We start from the raw sequence: 18,370 nt of genomic DNA, 5'->3' as shown, positions 1-18,370 counted from the left end.
GCAAAGGTGGGAGTTTTTCCGTATGAGTTGACAACAGAACGAACCGTGATGCTCACTTTAGGTGGAGACGAGCTTTCAGCAGAACATTGCACTTTAACAAGGTGAACAGAAGTTTAAATAAACAGTTTCTCATCAAATCTGAGCAGATCACATTATAAGCAAAAAGATGATTTTGAGATTGTTTATCATCTTGGAAGGTTTCTGCAAACTACGAGCGTCTGAAAAGACTGTTTTTTTATTTAAGGATGACCTATTAAGGTTAAAATAGGTCTATGGGGAATACAAAACATATTTATTATATTTGTTTTGCACAAAATTATGCTTAGATAATGATATTTTAGTCTTCTCAGTCTACTGATTATTTTGTTGTAGGCCGCCTGGTCACTTGAAATCCAAGTGGTGGGTGGTGGCTCCTCTTAGGTCCATGCTTGTAAAATTCAAATGTACAAGCATGGACCTAAGAGGAGAAGCGAGCAGCACAGACATTGGTGTGTGAGTTTACACACATGTGAGTGTAAACTCAATGTTTACACTCACATGTGAAAATTGCTGCATTTACACAACCTTACTTTTGTGAAAAGCAGAAGCAAGTGGTTTCTGGATGGTAAGTCAACAACTAAACACTTGTCTTTTCCAGCAGCCATTGTACAGTGCATACAGCAGTAAAACCAGCTGCTCAAATGTGCTGCAGCTCTGCTTGGTGGCTGGGCTTGGCTGGAGTTGCTAAAATGACGTTACATTTTGAATGTTTTTTGAAACAGCTTATTTTCTAGATACCACAAAACATTAACTTTTTTACTTATTGCCAAAAAGAAATGTTGGGTGTTTTTTTAAGTGTTTGGTCTGTTTTTAGAAGCAGTAGAAACCCAAATGAAAGCTCAAAAGATGTGGAAAAAGGGAATTTTCGACGTTTTTGTACTCTTTACAAGTATGTCACAGGTTTCGTCTTGAACCTTTATTTTAATAAATGATGATGATTTAATTTTCCCTTGAATCATCAGCAAAGTGCTTTTAGGAAACTGACTGTCTGTTGAGGTTTTCCTCAATAATTTAACAGAAGAAAGAAATCCATCCTTGGTTTTAGGGATTTATCTCTGCAAATATTATGAACATTTACACACATGAACGTTGAATGAAATAAAAGCAACGCTGAATATTGATGAAGCTGGAAAGATGCAGAACTGACTGGCTGACAGGGTTAATCTCATAATCCTCTGACAGCAGCCATGAAGAAGAGACTCATCAGAATCCACTGGTCTGATCGCCGACTACCGGCACGTTGATGGGACGTTTGAATGGAAGTGGGAATGTGGGGATTATGAGATCCACAGCTTTCTGAGCCGTCGATTGTGCTGTCGACAAAGATCTTATTCAAGGTGGATTTGAGGAATCACAGTTCTATTCCTGTAGAATTGTTGTTTTATCCGTGTGTGAAAAGAAAACTCACTAAACAGCAAAAGTATTTCATGCTTTGATAAATGGCTTAGTGCACTGGTGTAAAGATTACAGTGGGTGTTTGTTGGGCAAGTTGTTTATTTTCCTTTAAATTGTGTCCCACTTGTAAAGAAAATACATTTTTGAGTTTAGCAGTATAGTTGGGTGAAAAACCCAAAAATCGTGTCCACCTGTCCCAAACATCTTTTGGAGGAAGCAACGCAACGATGTCGGGTGGATTCTCACCAAAGCAGAGAAATACTGAGATGAGATTCTGCAACCTGTGGAAATTACACAACTCTAAGAGACCAAACGGTTTCCTTCAAGGCGTGAATGTTCGACCGCAAACAGCGGGATTTATACGGGAGAGGATTAGGGACGCGAACAAAAAATAATTTTTTATTTAATCTCAGAATTCTGGCTTTAATCTTCAGGGATCAAAATTCTGAATTCTGAGAAACAAAAGTTGGAGTGCAGAGAAAATAAGACATTTTTAAAATTATTCTCAGAAATTTTGGGGGAAAAAGTTGAAATTTCTGAGTTTCAAAAGTCAAAAATTTTCCAGGTAAGCAGGAGAAAGTTTAAACTTTAAGAGAAATATGAATCGACCAATTGTTAGCCTGGTTTGGCTGTGTTGTGTTTTTCTTCTTCATTTCCAGCTATTCTGCTTTAAAAGTTGTTTTTGTCTAAAGTTTAGAGCCCATATGCTAGTCGATGGTAAATTGTTTCTCTATCTGTTCAGTCAGAACAGGCCCTTCAACCGGTTTCAACCGGTTTATGCTCTAACAAAGTGTGGTAGGAAAGTAAAACAGCTTAAATGGCTGAAATTGTTGCTGTCATGCAGGATTTTGGGTCTGACTCACAGCATTTCTGTCTTCCAGGCAGCTTCAGTCCTTTTCCCTCATTTAGTCGTCATTTATTTGCATCCCTTAGGAAATGTCTTTTCTCCAACACACACTGTTATTTCTTCCTAATCTTTACAGCAAAACCTGAAGTAGATTCACTAGATTTAGATCTTCCAATATTTATTTTTTAAAGTAATGGTGCCGGAAAGTTTGAACTGAGCATATCGAGCTTTTTCAAATTCAAACCGGAAGCCAACTCCAGTCTGTGATGCATAGATTAGGGTGGGCAGGTTGGACCTGGAGGAAAAATGTCATTTTGCCAAGTCTCTGCGTTTGGTTGCTTCGTTGAATGTTAATTGTCATGTGGAAGGAGAGTCAGTTTTCCTTTCGCTTGTCAGAGTACAGGCTTATTATCACACAGCAGATGGCCCATCAGCCAAGTAGTTAATCAATAAAAAGCCAAAAAATAATGCTACAGAAAAAGGCAATGATTTGTAAACATATTAGCATGAAAGGAGGAGAACTAAGGGGGCCTATTATGCAAAAAATTCTATTTAGTAGATTTTTGTACTTTTATTCGGGTCTTAACTGCTTCTAAAAACAAACCCAGATGTTTTTTGGAAAAAAAGTTCATGATTTTTGGCGTCTGGAAAATTAGCAGTTTTAAAAACCTCCATAATGTAGCGCCCTGTGAAGCCCAGCCCGTTACCTAGCAACCCCTGATATTCCACCCGTTACCTAGCAACCCAAACTCAGTTCCATCACGTTTGGTCAGCTGGTTTTATCGCCGTGTGGACTGTACAATGGCTGCTGGAAAAGACAAGTGTTTTGTCATTAAGTTACCACACAGGAACAACTTGCTGCCTTATAATTTATATTCATTTCACAGAAACAATGTACAACATTTAATTAACCTTTTAACCAAGAGGTGCATGGTACCAGGTTATACCAAAAAAAAAAAACTAATTTCCACCTGCAGGTTCAGGTGATCAAGTATGATTTAACAGATTACAACTTGGTGAAAAGCCAGTTTGGTAATTAATTACATAAATAAAGTGTCACTACAGCTAAGCAAACCAATCAAACTTCAAACTAACTGGCAATTAAAAAAGAAAGAAGAATTACTAGAGTACAAATCTCTAATTAGAATAACACTTTATAACTAAAACATGCTATAATCTCATTTGGCAAACTATTTAATTGCGACAGTTTTATTAAAGGCAGTTCTACATTTCGGGATGCTGCATTCACCTCTGAAGGTCGCCTTTATGGCTTTAGCCATGTTATCTGATCTCAAAGAGAAACGTTTTCTTAGACGTGGAACAGCAATTTCATGAAGAATTTTACAAACTAAAAATGTAAAATGTCAGATTTTCAAAGTTTAAAAAAAAATCGTAATTATTCTTTGTGCAGGAGGCTCTACTTCTGCTTTTCAAAGATCTATGTGTGTATAATATCTCATCTGTTTGCAAACATGCACACCAAAATCTGCATTTTTTTGTGCCAAAACATCCAATCACCATGTTTTGTAGCTCATTGATCTATAATAACCTGTTCAAGGAAGCAAGTTTACAACAGACTGAGTGAGAGTACAAATCAGGTTTTGGCTTTCTTCATTCAAATTTAACAAGGAACATGAAAAAAAGAGCTTGTGTACCTGCAGCACTGTTCTTTTTTTTCTTGGCAGGAGGCACCGCGTCACGGCAGAAAGGCTTTCTGGGCTGCATCCGCTCCCTGCAGCTGAACGGCATAACACTGGACCTGGAGGAGAGGGCAAGGATCACACCTGGCGTCCGACCCGGCTGCCCCGGGCACTGCAGCAGCTACGCAGCGCTCTGCCAGAACCAGGGCCGATGTGTGGAAAGGGCCAGCGGGTTCTCCTGTGACTGCAGCCACTCTGCCTACACTGGAGCCTTCTGTCACAAAGGTACAGACACACTGACAACTCTGCCAGGAAATTCATAAGAAAAAAAACCCTGAAGGCTTTAAAAACTTTCTACATTGAGAATTGGGTTTTTCACACGTTTGTAGATTTATATCCACTAGATATTCCTATATGAAGATTGGCAGGATGTTAATTGACAGATCACAAACTGCAGCAAAAGAAAGAAAGCCTTGGGGAAACATGGTCTAATATCTTCAAGAAATTAAAAGAAAATCTCCACTGAGAGTTTAAAATGGGGTTGTTGGAGTTTCTAATCTCTACAGCTGCTTTGACAATTTAATTCTCTTGGATATATGAGATCATTTATAATTTCAGCATGTAGTTCAATATAGGTTTGTAAGACTTAAAGTAGGGCAGCACATCTCCTGCTGGCACAAATTATCACAAGGGGGAAGAAAAACTGAATATGCAAAATGGGAACATTTGATTGTCTCATAGTTACAGTAGAAACTTCAATAAAACGCAGTTATTAAGATTCCTATGAAAATAAGATTCCAAAAAGATTTATATTTTACTCTTTTTTTCCTACTTCCATTTGTGTCTCAACTGCTTCTTGAAACAGCTCAAGCACTTAAAAAAAACATCCAGCCATTTTTTAGCAATAAATTTGTTTTTTGGTGTCTGAAAAACGAGCCGTTTTGAAACCCTCCCAATTGTTGAGTCGCAGTGCACCGTTACCGAGCAACCCCGGCAGAGTTCCGCCCGTTACCGAGCAACCCCGGCAGAGTTCCGCCCGTTACCGAGCAACCCCGGCAGAGTTCCGCCCGTTACCGAGCAACCAATGCTCCAGAATGTTTGGTCAGCTGGTTTTACCGCTGTATGCGCTTCTACAACGACTGCTGGAAAAGACAAGTGTTTTCTTTTTGAATTACCATCTAGAAAACAACTTGCTGCATTCTTGTTAGTTGTTCAGGAGGTTCCATTTCTGCTTTTCAAAGTTGTATGGATGTACAATTGCGCATCCATTTTCACTTGCGAGTGTAAATGTTGAGTTGGGGCCTTGGCCAAGAGCAGCAGCGTATTTGGATTTAAAGAGACAGGACTCCCTAAAACAGCTCATTCTGAAAGAAGCTCAAACAAACTAAGAATCTCATTATCTAAGGATGATTTTGTGCAAACATGTTTTGTATAGGCCATAGAACTCAAAGAAGCATATCCTGCGTGTTTTTCTTTACTTTGTCACCTTCCATAAGATAAACTTCACACCTGAGAAGTTTCCTCCTCCTGTTGTCTTCATCTTTTGTTATTACGCCGGCTTGTTTTATTTTCAGAAGCCACTTTGCTCCTCTCATATAGCCGGATATGAGTCTGTGTTTGAACAGCAACCTATGTTACTGCATTTTATTGCATTTTATCTTGACAGCTCAGTCCTCACATGTTTTCCAGAGGCCCTCCAAAATAATATTTGTTGTTTGCCGGTTTCATAACGTGGTGACAGGCAGCGACATAAGCCAGCTTCTCAGAGGAATTTGACAGCCACTTTATTCCACTGGAAAGCGACATCCTGGCACACTCACAGCATTCAGCTGGGTTTTGTTTTACTTCTTTCAAAGTTGTTATACATTAGATGATGAGCTGAGGTACTTCACATGTTTCTATGAACATATTAACAGATCTTATTAATGATATCTTTATTTTTAATCTTAAAATGTAATACAGAGAGCGGAAAATATTGTCGGTTTAAGATTTAATCTTAACATACTGGCACAATGGCAACAGAAAACACAGGGAACTTGTGTTTATTTACTGTATGTCTTATTGGTTTATGACCTTTAAAGGATTTCTACATCCCATAAATTCAGTAGCATGCCTGCTGTGTGGTTAAAGTAGCACGGGACATTAACATTATGAGTTTATTATGTTTGGAAATGTTACATTCCCAATAATTCAGTTCATGTTTTTCTGAAGTTCCAGTTCAAATCAATGGCATCTCCAGGCACCAGTTCCAGTTGCTATAGCAGTCCAACTCATAAATTACTCAATAATAGGAATGTTTTTGGAAAGCTGAATATAATTAGAGATGTGTATTATACAGGTCAGAGGAGACCAAACCTTTTCCAAAAGAGGTCACATCTGTCAGGCTAAAATAAGTTGTGGGTCACCAAATATCTATTTTGTTATGAAAAATGTAAAAATAAAAAATTCTACTGTAAAAACAAACTAAATTCTTTATATTTTAATAAAATCTAATGACCTGGTTTCTATATGGAAAGAATCTGAAATTTGTGTTTCTGGTGCTACGTTTTATTAAATGAAAATGAGAGCAAAAAATGAGGTTAACTTGAATAGTTTGTTGTTCCTAAAGTTTTCCATTTGAACACTATTTTAATTTGTCCACATTATTCTTTTTCCTTTAATTTGCTGTAATGGTAATACCATGAAGAGTCTGGTGAAATATATCTGTGCTTTTCTTAAATTGAGGACAAGGGCCAGACAGAATCATTTGAACGGCTGTAAATGGCCCCCAGGCCACACTTTGGACATCCCTCCCTACCATAAATTAATTACACAAATATTGTTTTCAAGCCTTTATTTCTGCTAATAATGAAGATTTTTTTCCTCACATCTAATAAAAACACAACTTTTAAGATTGACATAATACATAAATCTTGACTTAATGAATATAATTATAAGATACTTTTAATCTGACTTAAGCGTCTAAACAGAAAATGTGTTATTTGTGCAAATCTAGCTGGCTAAAAATTGAGGAAACCCAGACTGTTAAATAAAGCTGTTGACTTTGAAGCAATTGTCTTTCCTAGCAGCCATATTACAGCAATAAACCCAGCCGACTAACCGTGCTGGCACTGGTTGCTAGGTAACGGCCAGAACTCTGCTGAAGTTGCTAGGTAACAGGCTGGGGTCACTAGGTGAATGTTTGTAACTTTGGCAGATTGTTTCACTTAAAACAGGGGAAACATTTTATGACTGAAATAATCTGCCAATGTAACTAGAACTTTCAATATTAGATGATTATTAACCTAAAATAAGCTCCTATTTCTTGCTTAATACTTGTAAGTTATTTTTGCCTTATTTCAAGTATACTAAGATATTTGCACTAGAAATTAGACCAGAATAATTTGGTAAATTAAACCATATTGAGCATCTTTTCACGTTGATTGTTTTTGTGATTTTGTGGTGTTGATTTAGAAATATTTGTAAGAAATCTACAGCTGTACATGTAATCCTAGCAACCATTTATGTTAAATTAACTTGTTAGTGCAATTAAACCATTTACTTTCAGAAGGAGAAACCCATCAAAATTCAGGAGCTGAAATGTTTCACGTCAACACTGCATTTCGTATGCATGTCGTGTGTTGTCGCTGTGATGAAAAAAATGCTAATGCTAACCCGGTTGAAACGCCAACTCCTGTGGAGTTTGTGGCTACATTTTAGCAGGATTCCCGTCAGCCTGCCCACTGATAACTGCCTCCGACTTTTTTATCTTCCAGAAGTTTCAGGCAGCTTTGAGCCGACAACATCCATCACATATATCGTAAAGGAGCCATATGAGGCGAGCAAGAACAGCAGCTCTCTGCACTCATCCATCTACTCGGATATCACACTGAGAGGAGAAGACGTCTCCCTGAGCTTTAGGACCAGTCAAAGCCCCGCGCCGCTGCTCTATGTCAGCTCTTTTTACAGGCAATACTTGATCCTGCTCATCAATAAACATGGTGAGGACTTTTGTCAAAGATTTTCAGTTCTTATAACTTATAGCCCTTTTGTTTGTTCAGCTACTTTTCTCTGTTTTATGGATTTGCTCTGTCACAGTTTACTAGCTTGTCTAAAGCCATTTCAACACGCATACATCAGTTCAGAAAGGTTTAAGAAATGTTTGGAGGAATATTCAAATATTAGCAGCAATCACTCAAACTTTCCTTTGTTTTATTCTTTTCACACATGAAAAGTATTTTCTGAAAGAACAGCAGTTGTTACAATCTGGAAGCACAGCAGCTTCTCTTACTGATACACTTATGTAAAGGATGGTGGGATTTTTACAGAAGATTAGGGCCGGTGGAAAAAAAAAACTTTTTTTTCCCTCAAAATATTGGCTTTTATTTCAGAGGTCTAAAGTCAGAATTTTGAGGGGAAAAAACTCCGAATTTTCTGAAAAAAGTCAGTATTCTTATATTAAAGTCTGAATTATGACATTCACTTCATAAATTTGAGGGAAAAAAGTCAGACTTTTGAGATAAGCCTCAGAATTCTGATATTAAAGTCAGAATTTTGAGATTCAATCAAAATGTTTCTGAGAAAAGAAGTCAGAAATTTAAGGTGTTTTGAGTTAATGAGTTGATTACTTGGTGACACCGAGAGTTTTCATATTTAACTTTTTCACAGTATTAAAATTTTACGAGACACTGAATTTAAGATTTTCTTAATTTCAGGTTTTTCTGAGAAAAATGAAAGAATTCTGGAAAAAAAAAATTCTGAGAAAATAAAATTCAGAATTTTGAGAAAAAAGTCAAAATTTTGACATTAAAGGTAAGCTCATGAATCTTATCAGGTGTTTTGAGTTAATTAGTTGATTACCTGGTGGCACCGTGAATTTCCATATTTTATTTGTTCTCAATTTTCAAATTTTCCAAGACCCTAAATTTAAGGTTTTCTTAATCTTCACGCCATAATCTTCACAATTACAGCAGACATATACTTTAAATACTTCACTCTGAGTTTAATGAAACTATGAGTTTGACATTTTGACCAAAATATTGAACTTTTTCCTGAATATTAAACTTATTTTAGATGTGCCTGTGTAGTTATAGTTCCTTTTTCAGGATCAAAAAGGTAGATTTGCTTGTTGTAATTTTTATTTTGTGCGTTTACCTTTAAGTCTCCATCGACCTTTTTTGTTTGTTTGCTTGTTTGTTTGTTTTTTTGTAGATGAGTTGGAAGTGAGGTACAAGTTGCACAGCAACAGAGACGAGGAAGTGTTGAGCAGCCGAGTCATGAACTTAGCTGACGGCCGTCTGCACACTGTGACCATCAGGCGGCAGGCAGACACTGTGGCAATGCAGGTAGAGACACACACACACACACACACACGCCCGCTCACCCCCCCCCCCCCCCCCCCCCCACACACACACACACACACACACACCTTCCCATCTACCTGACAGGCCAGAGCTGTTTTTAGATTCGTTGACAAGCCAAGCTGTTGCCGGTAGCGACGGGCATGACAAAGATTCCCTTTAATATTTCAAACTGTATTTATATTTATATCCAATTTCAAACTAATCAATTTACAGGTTGACTTCATGCAGAAGAAGTGTTGTGTTTAAGTCATTTTATTTGATGAATGTGTGTTTACTTCATGTCCTAATTTAATGCAAACAGAAAATTAGAGGTACAAAATCAAAGTTTAGCTTTATGAGGGCAAACTTGCAATATTATCCCATTATCAATATGTTACATGAAAATGGTCTCAAAACAATGATATTTTCATTTATCACAATAATTACAGAAACAATTTATAGTAAAATTTATTGTGATAGGCCTATTTGCACTGCATTGTGTTTGCAAATATTAAAATCTTAATGAAATCCATTAAAGTGTCTTGTTGTACCATGACAAACTAAAAAAACAAAAATGAGATAAAGTCGTATGAAAACTTTTGCAAAGTGCTTTAATTACTTTCCTCATTTAATCCTTCTTAATGGATAACAAAGGATCCTTTCTGAGCAGATTGTTATTGCTTTTAGATTTTGTTTCTAATCAATAATCTTTCAGATCGACCAGAATGCCAGAGAGGAATTCAACGTGACGGCTGACAGGGAGTTTAACGTTAAATCGATCATTCTGGGGAGAGTTCCAGGTAAATAAAGTTTTTTATCCAGCTCAACACCAAGCAGTAAAACGTTTTCAGGGTTTCAGATGTTTTCTGTTTGTGACGAAGGCGGCTGAAACACCAGGAAATGTTCAGAGGATTGGAGTCAACAGAAAATAAATCAGTAAATCTCAGCTCAAAGTGAACTGTTCAGTTTCACTTTCAGCTCCATTTCTGCCAAAGTGACTGACCTGATTCTGCTCAACGATCAGTCACTGATCAGTCACTGATTGTTAAGCAGAATCATCTGAAACTGTCCAAAAAACTAACCTGAAGGCCAAAGGGGAAAAGGTACCGCTCAGAAGTCTGACTTCATTCTTTTAAGATCAAAAGTCAGGATTCAGAGAAAAAGTCTAAATTCTGAGAAGAAGAAAAAAAAGTCAGAATGAGATTAAAATCATAATTCTGGGGAGAAAATTTTAAATTCGGAGATAAAGTACAAATTAAAAGAAGTCAGATTTCTGAAATTAGTAATAATTCTGAAAAAGTCTGTCGAAGAAAAAAAGTAAAATTCCTGAGAGAAAAAAAATCTGAATTTTGAGACTAAATTCCAAATTCTGAGAAAAATGTCAGAATTTTGAGAAAAGGATAGAACTCTGAGGAAAAAAGGCAAAAAAAATTGTAATATAAAAGTCATAATCTTGAAAAATGTCAAAATTTTATGAAAAAGTCTGAAGTCTGAGAAAAAAAATCAGAAATCTGCGATAAAACTCAGAATTCTGAGGAAAAAAGTGAGAGTTCTGAAAAAAAGTTAGAATTTGAAGATTAAATTTGAATACCTTTTTTTCAGTGATTTTAATCGTCGTCTGTATTTTCGTGATTGTTTTCCATATTTCTTCTGTTATCATGCAGCAGGTAACATAATATTTTACTAGATTCTTTAACATGGTGATACAAGCACCAGATTTGGCTTAGATGGTCCTTAGATGTTCCTCTTTTGAAAAACCGCTTAAAATTCAAGATGGCTGCCTATTTTCAAGATGGCCGCCATATCAGGGATAGAATTATTACATCTAGCCATAAATACGTACTTCCACAGCATAGTTGATTCTGGCATCAAACTGTATATTTTTGACCATGAAATCAAATCTGTGATTCTAAACTCTCTCAGAAACTTACTTTGACCTTATTTTGATTTATTCCAGCTTTCTGCTCCACTATAGGACAAAAGGATATTTCCACCGTTTATTATAGAGCAAATTGGAGCAACAACTAAACAAGAAATATTGACAGTAAACCAGAAATAAATATGATTTTATAACCTGATAAATCATCTCTGCAGGAGCTGCTAACAGCAATAAAACCTACAGATTGGATGTGGGGGATTACGTCCTGCCACTCATCTGCAATTTAAAACCCTAAACCTGATTAAGCAAGCAGCTGATAAAATGCTCGCTCCAGCCACGTTATGCTGCCGTGTCATATTTATGTATGGAATATTTTCCCCCTCTGGTTATAAGTTAGCTTGCTGGCAGCGTTGTGCTGCGTAATCAGGTACCTCAGCAGGAATAAATGTGTTTTATTCTGATATTTATATCTGCAGAAGCTGCTGGAGTTAATGTTCAGCACCTGTTTTCTAATTAAAAATTTAACATTCTGTTACCAGATGCATAATATTTCAATTTGTTTATCTGATTATTTTTAACAAAATTAAACTTGGTGACATTTTTTATCTCCTTCACTTAAAGCCACAAACTTCTTTTTTTCCCCCTTTAGATCCACAGCAGCAGAAAAGATGAGAATACGTTTTCTTCTTCTGATTAATGCGCCGAACTTAGTTCATCATCGTGATTTCATTATTCCTTTTGTGTTTCCTAAAGTATTAATATTACAGATAAGACAAGCTGTCACCTTTTAGTATTTATGGCCGAGCCGTTCTGCAATAAAGCATAACCTGGCTTCTGCTGTTTAGCCTCATGAATAATGACTCCCCCGTTTAACAGTCGAAGCAGTTTTACAACTTTTGACAGGAAATCAGCCAAAGGATTAATGGATCAGCCTCCGTGACTAGATTTTACTTTTTTATTGTCTTAATATACCAAATCTACATTTTTAATTGAAAATTAGTAACTTTTCATCAGCTAATTGCTGAAATTATATATTAATTTCCACCATGACTTTGTATATAGCAGGAGATTTTGCTAATAAATCATGATTTTGTCCTAAAAAAACTGATTAATAATATGTTTTTCTGGCCATTTAAGTGAAATCAGTTAAAATGTTCTTACACTGCAAAAACACAAAATCTTAACAAGTATTTTTATGCTAGTTTCTAGTGCAGATATGTTAGAACATTTGAAATAAGACAAACTTAACTGAAAAGTAACTTTTTAGATGTAGGAGTTTGTTTTAAATAAATAATTCATTAATATTAATTTAACTAACGTTCTAGTTCAACTAAAATGTCAGACAGAGCCATTGTAGATTTAAAAAAATAATAATAAATTTCCACCAACAGACAATTTCTAGAAAAAACATGGACATTTCTGAGTTTGAAAAGTCAAACATTTGTTAGAAAAAATTCTGAAGTTTTAAGATTATTTTCAGAAACTTGAGGGGGAAAAACATGAACATTAGAGTTTGAAAATTTGCTAGAAAAAAAGCAAGAATTTTGAGATTATTCTCAGAAATTTTCTACAACAAACTTGGGAATTTTTGAGTTTGAAAAGTTTAAAATTTTCAAAGTTTCTGTTTTTTTCTAACAATGTTTTTGACTTTTAAAACTCGGACATTTCCTTTTTTTTCTGGTGATTTTGTGATGGAAATTTACTCCAGTGCCCATAAACCAGTTTAAACTAACAATGGCTAAGAATTATTAATTTTTGTTCACATTTACTGTTGATAAATCCTGCAGTAAAAAGTTACATGGTGGACGCTGGACGTTTTATTTTATTGTTATTTTGTTGGCTATCACATCATTTTTGTTGCCAAACATTCAGCACTAAAAAAACACGTTTTCTTTTTTGTTAGTTTTGCTTTTCACCATCTGGTAATAAAAGCATAATTGTTGAGGCCATTTATTAGCGATTAGCTCATGAGAACAAACAGTGAGCTGTATTGTTTCTGTATTTTAACGCTGTAATTTGTTTTTGCTCAGAGTCTGAAGGCCTGAGCGCGGATCTCGCCGGCTTGGCGTCCGCCGGTTTCACCGGTTGTCTGTCGGCCGTTCGCTGCGGCTCCATCTGTCCTCTGAAAGCTGCTCTGCTGCGACCCGACGGCCGCGTTTCTGTCACCGGCGCCGTCGTCGGGTCGAGCTGCGCCGCGCCGGCTCAGGCCGATTCCTACGCAGCAGAAACGACACATTCGCTATCAGGTAAAAACAGTACGACAGCAGTGTTTCCTGGTCTGCTGTGTTTTTAAAATTATACCTATGGAGATCCATTAGGATTTAAGTTTTTTATGGCTCATTAAGCATTCATCTCCGTAAGCAGGCAGAGAGTCGGCACAGCGACAGATGAGTCGTCAAGCAGCTCTGGGGAAATCTCTTCAGCCTTTTGGAAATACCTTTATGCAGGAACTACTTTCACTCCTCCTGTTTTAAAACAGATTTACATTTAGGCTGCTTTCACACCCGCCATGTTTAATCCAGATTAATCAAACTCTAGTTTATCTTGGTTCATTTGTTGAGGTGTGAAAGTGCACTTAATCCCAAAAAAAGAAAATACTAATTAACACCGTCATCAGCATAAAAGATTGTCAAAATCCAAAAAATAAACAAGGTGACTGTAATTTTCAGGCTTGTTCACTGCAAAAACACCAAATCTTACTGAATTATTCTGGTCGAGTTTCTTGTACAATATTTGAAATGAGACAAAACAGAGCTTCTTTTCAATCAATAATTCCTTAATATTAATTTGTTTTAAAAGCTCTAGTTCCACTTCCAGCTTTTAGAAAAAAAATTCTAAGCTTGAAAAATCAGAAATTTGTTAGAAGAAACTTGGAAATTTTTTTTACTTTTGAACTCAGAAAGTTTCAAGTTTTTTTTCTAGACAATTTCTGCAATTAATCTAAAAAAAATTTAAAATTGAACTTTTTGGGGTTTTTTATCTATAATGGCCCTAATACGCCGCCACAGAAATAATCCGGCAGTGAAACTAGAACTTTTTATGTCAATATTAAGAATTATTGAGTTAAAAAGAAGTTCCTGTATCTTCCTCAGAAGTTATTTGGTAAGGTTTTGTGTTTTTAGCAGTGTGTGCTCAGTGTCTTCTTCAGTGGTTTACATGTCATTTTCTTCAGTGGTTCTTGGTGCAGCGCCCCCACAGGCGAGCAGGTGAACAGGTTTTTCATTAGTTTGGTTTGTTTAACACACTGCAGTGTGAAATTGAACCACAGCAGCTGAAAATGTAACAAATGTTACAATTTTGGTCCCAAATTGAACCAAATCCACCGAACTACTAAGTGTGAAAACACACTAAATCTTTATTTCAAGGTATTTTGATCTCCTTTCTTTGGTTTTGTTGGCTTCTTAATATTAAATGTTTTTATTTTTTCTGTAGACCAGCCTCACTCTGTGGATCCTGGCCAGCCTTTAGTCAACACCATTCGGACTGATTCAGCTCTAGTTGGAGGTAAAACAGTCAGATCTGTAATGACAACAGTTCATCTCAAATATTTCTTTGTATTTTTTTTTTTTTTAGCAGATTTGAAACATTTTCTGATGCTCCCATCTGAAAAGCTTTTTGTCATGCATGAGCTTCCCTAAAAATGTCAATTAGAAACCTGATGGTTGGTCAGAAAAGCTGAAATCTGTCTGGGGAAATCAAACTTCTCCACTGCAATTATGTCCACCATTAATGTGATGCTGAGACATTTTCAAGCCAGAGAGAGTAACCTTCAGCTTGGTGCACAAACCCAATTACTTCCACAAATCCTTCTTAATAAATTAGAATACCACCAATAATTCAATTTATTCTAGCAATTAAGTTCTAATAGTGAAACTCTGTCTTAAAGATTCCTGAGATAATATGGATTACTATCGGTCACAACTAATCAAAATCAAAATTTGTGATTTAAATATTTTAAAATACCAATTTAAAGTTTTCAAGACAAAAATCTTAAGCTCTACATAAGTGGTGTCCAAATTTGTACCCCTGAAAATTTCTGAGTTTTTTTCTATCAAATTTTTTACTTTTCAAACACAAAATTATTATTTTTTTTTTTTCTAGAAAGGTTCTGAGCTTAATCACATTTCTGAGTTTTTACGTCTCCCTTTTATAAAATCTACAATGCGCAGTTGTACATACAGAACTACATTTGTTTATTGGTATTTTTTTCTAATACAATATTTACATTTTCCGATAATCCAAATTTCTGTTTTCTGGTCATAACACCCAACAGAAAAAAGCACTAAAAGTATAAATAGCGTTATTAATTTATATATGCTTGAGTTTCATTCTTTTCTTTTCTGACTTAAATATTGAAATATTAATTTTTTAAAAAATTTAAAAAAATTAATATTTCAATATTTAAGTCAGAAAAGAAAAGAATGAAACCTCTGTGTGTTTTGTGGTTCTCAGGTGTGATTGCAGTGGTCATATTTATCGTGGCGTGCGCGGCAGCCATCTTGGCTCGGTTCATCTGCATCAGGAAGGAGACGTATCGGAACCAGGAAGTGAAAGCGGCGCAGCCCGGTGACGGCCGCGCGTTCGCGTTCAGCGGCCAGCCAGACTCTCTGAGCGTTCAAAGTGAAAACCAGAAGGAGTTTTTCATTTAGCACAAAATAACCTCGAAGGACTGAGCTGGATAAATTACCAAACAGTGCTTTACCCATTCTTCCCCTTTTGTTTTATTTATTTATTTTTGTAAATACGGACTGGCCGAGATATTGGACTCAATTTATTATTTATATTTGAACTTGTACAGTTCGTAGTGATTTGTGTGCTTATTTAGATCCATTTCGGAAGTTTTCTATCAAATTGAAAGACAACGATAAACATTGCACTGCAAAAACACCGTTACCTAGCAACCCCAGCCAAGTCCAGGCCGTTACCTAGCAACCCAGTTCTAGTTCCACTTTAAGATTATTTCACATGGAAAAATGTCTTGATATAAATGAAATAATCTGCAAGTGAAAATGTAACTTTTTCATCAATATTAACTTGCAATGAACTTTTTAGCTTGCTTTAAGTCAATAATTAATGATGAAAAATATCTAGTTCACTGGAAGATTATTTCACTTATAACATTAGAAACATTTCTTTTTACAAGTGAAATAATCCACCTAAAAATAATCAGTAAATAAACTACTAAAAATCACACAGAAATATTTTAATAGTTAAGGAACAAGCAAACAAAAACATGAAATTTTGCTACTTAAAAGTTCAGATTATTTCACTTGTAACAAGATACTTTTTCTATGTTGTAAGTTAATTTATCTGCCAATGAAACTAGTACGTTTTCATCAATATTAAGGAATTATTGACTTAAAACAAGCCTCTATTTCTTTCTGAAAAGTTACTTTTACGTTTGTCTTATTTAAATGTGCTAAAGTATTTTCACTAGAAACTAGACCAAAATTATTTGGTAAGATTTTGTGTTTTTGCAGTGTGCAGTGAAAACTTTTGAGCTTGGGGAGATTCATAAAAAGTTTTCTAAGACGAGTCTGGTAAATCTGAGACGCCAGAACCAAAAAAAGATGTGGAGATGAAAGTATGGATTATGCCAGGTTTACATGGAACAACCCTGCCAAAGCACGATCTCAGAATCAAATAAAATCCATCTGTTACAGGTAAGAATTGTTCCAAAATGTGCTGTATATATGAATACCAAATTAAAGTCAGTCTAAAACTTTATCGTTGAGTTGCTTGGAAAGCTTCTCTTTGCTTTTCTCTCTACTTTGTGATGAAAAACTTAAGGAATTTCTTTTTCCAGCTCTGGGTTTTAATGCACCACCTGCAGCGATCAGCCAACATCAGAACGCTTTCAGAAGCAGCTTGAAGCAGCACGGACCATAAAACATAACTCTCTTTCACCTTTTTCGCTTTGTAGACACTTCATGGTTTTTGCTGAGGTCCTTATCCATCTCTGCCTAATGGAGGATTTGAGACACTCCAGTTTACTTTTAGAGTCCATATTGTGCAAAGCTCTCAGTTGAAGTAAGGGATTTTCATGATGTGAGCTTATAAAGCATTTCTATTTTATTTTTATCCTCTGTGCTCTTTTAAAAGAAATGACCTACCATTTCAACTCTAAAAGTCTGCTGTCTTGTTTAGCAGTTTTTCTTCTACTAGAGTAACAAAAAGTAAAAGAAAAATGCTCTCGCCTGGGAAGACACCTGGAAGAAATTCTTCTTTCCTTTCAGCAGCAACACAAATGTGATGTTAATTCAAGATTATTCTGCAAAGTGATCGGATCCATAATAATTTCATAGACTCAATGTACAATTATTGAAGTAATTATGAGTTTTTACGTGTTTCCTGGGTTAACAGGAAAATTACAACTTATGTAGGCCAACATGTTGAACTAGTCGTGGTTTGAGATGCAGTTAAAATGTCTGGAAATGTTGAAACTTTGACAATTCAGTCAGTATTTAAACACAAATAATGTACACAATTTATTTTAGAAAAAATGTTAGGCACTCAGCTTGGGTTGCTAGGTGATGGGCGGAGTTCTGTTGGGGTTGCTAGGTGATGGGCGGAGTTCTGTTGGGGTTGCTAGGTGATGGGCGGAGTTCTGTTGGGGTTGCTAGGTGATGGGCGGAGTTCTGTTGGGGTTGCTAGGTAACGGATAATTCCGTAGGTTTTTGTAGCTGCTCAAAAAGAACAAAACATTTACCTATAAAATAAAACAGCTGGGTGTTTTTGTTTTTCTTAAGCACGTGAACTGTTTGTAGAGGAAAGTGGAAGAACAAATATGTCAAAAAATTAAAATTTTGCAAAATCGGTCCCCTTTAAACGACAGGTTTTCTCTGTAAGAATTACTTCACACACATGAGTCCTGTAAGAAGTTGTGTAAAAATAAATCAGTATGAAATGGGTCATGACATCTGCCAGGAGCTACGCTTCCTCTTCCTGCCGTCTAAAGTCGTGGGTTCATGTTGGACTCTAAGGGCTCCTGAAAGATCGTCCTGTTGAAACGTGGCTCAGATTTAACGCCCTCTCTTCCTGCATGTTCTCTCTCCCCTTGTTTATTGTGTCTCTTGTCATCAGCATGCAGCAGCTCTCCCTCCAGACCTATTTAGATGCAGCAGAAAGCTGTGATCAGAGGGTCTCCAGGTATTTTCTGTTCTCAGAGGGAGTAATTCAGCTCCTTATGGTTGGCTCTGTGGGGGAAACAGAACAACAAAATAACCTGAGGGGAATTTTTACAGGAACA

General features: G+C 36.1%; 1 protein-coding gene across 1 annotated transcript in view; it reads left to right on the top strand.

Moving 5' to 3' along the window:
* Window positions 1-16,064, top strand: part of LOC102228376 (contactin-associated protein-like 4) — an 85,614-nt gene extending 69,550 nt beyond the window's left edge. Inside the window, exons 18-24 of the mRNA XM_023340179.1 lie at window positions 3,967-4,206; window positions 7,677-7,901; window positions 9,112-9,245; window positions 9,958-10,042; window positions 13,152-13,367; window positions 14,554-14,625; window positions 15,574-16,064. Coding sequence (XP_023195947.1) covers window positions 3,967-4,206; window positions 7,677-7,901; window positions 9,112-9,245; window positions 9,958-10,042; window positions 13,152-13,367; window positions 14,554-14,625; window positions 15,574-15,770 — 1,169 coding nt within the window. The 3' untranslated portion in view covers window positions 15,771-16,064. The remainder of the gene's footprint in view (window positions 1-3,966; window positions 4,207-7,676; window positions 7,902-9,111; window positions 9,246-9,957; window positions 10,043-13,151; window positions 13,368-14,553; window positions 14,626-15,573) is intronic.
* The last annotated feature ends 2,306 nt before the right edge of the window (window positions 16,065-18,370 follow it).

The sequence above is a fragment of the Xiphophorus maculatus genome, chromosome 9 (assembly GCF_002775205.1).
Source record: "Xiphophorus maculatus strain JP 163 A chromosome 9, X_maculatus-5.0-male, whole genome shotgun sequence".
Classification (NCBI taxonomy): Eukaryota; Metazoa; Chordata; class Actinopteri; order Cyprinodontiformes; family Poeciliidae; genus Xiphophorus; species Xiphophorus maculatus.
The sequence above is the reverse complement of the archived record's forward strand: the minus strand, read 5'-3'. Positions and strand labels throughout refer to the sequence as shown.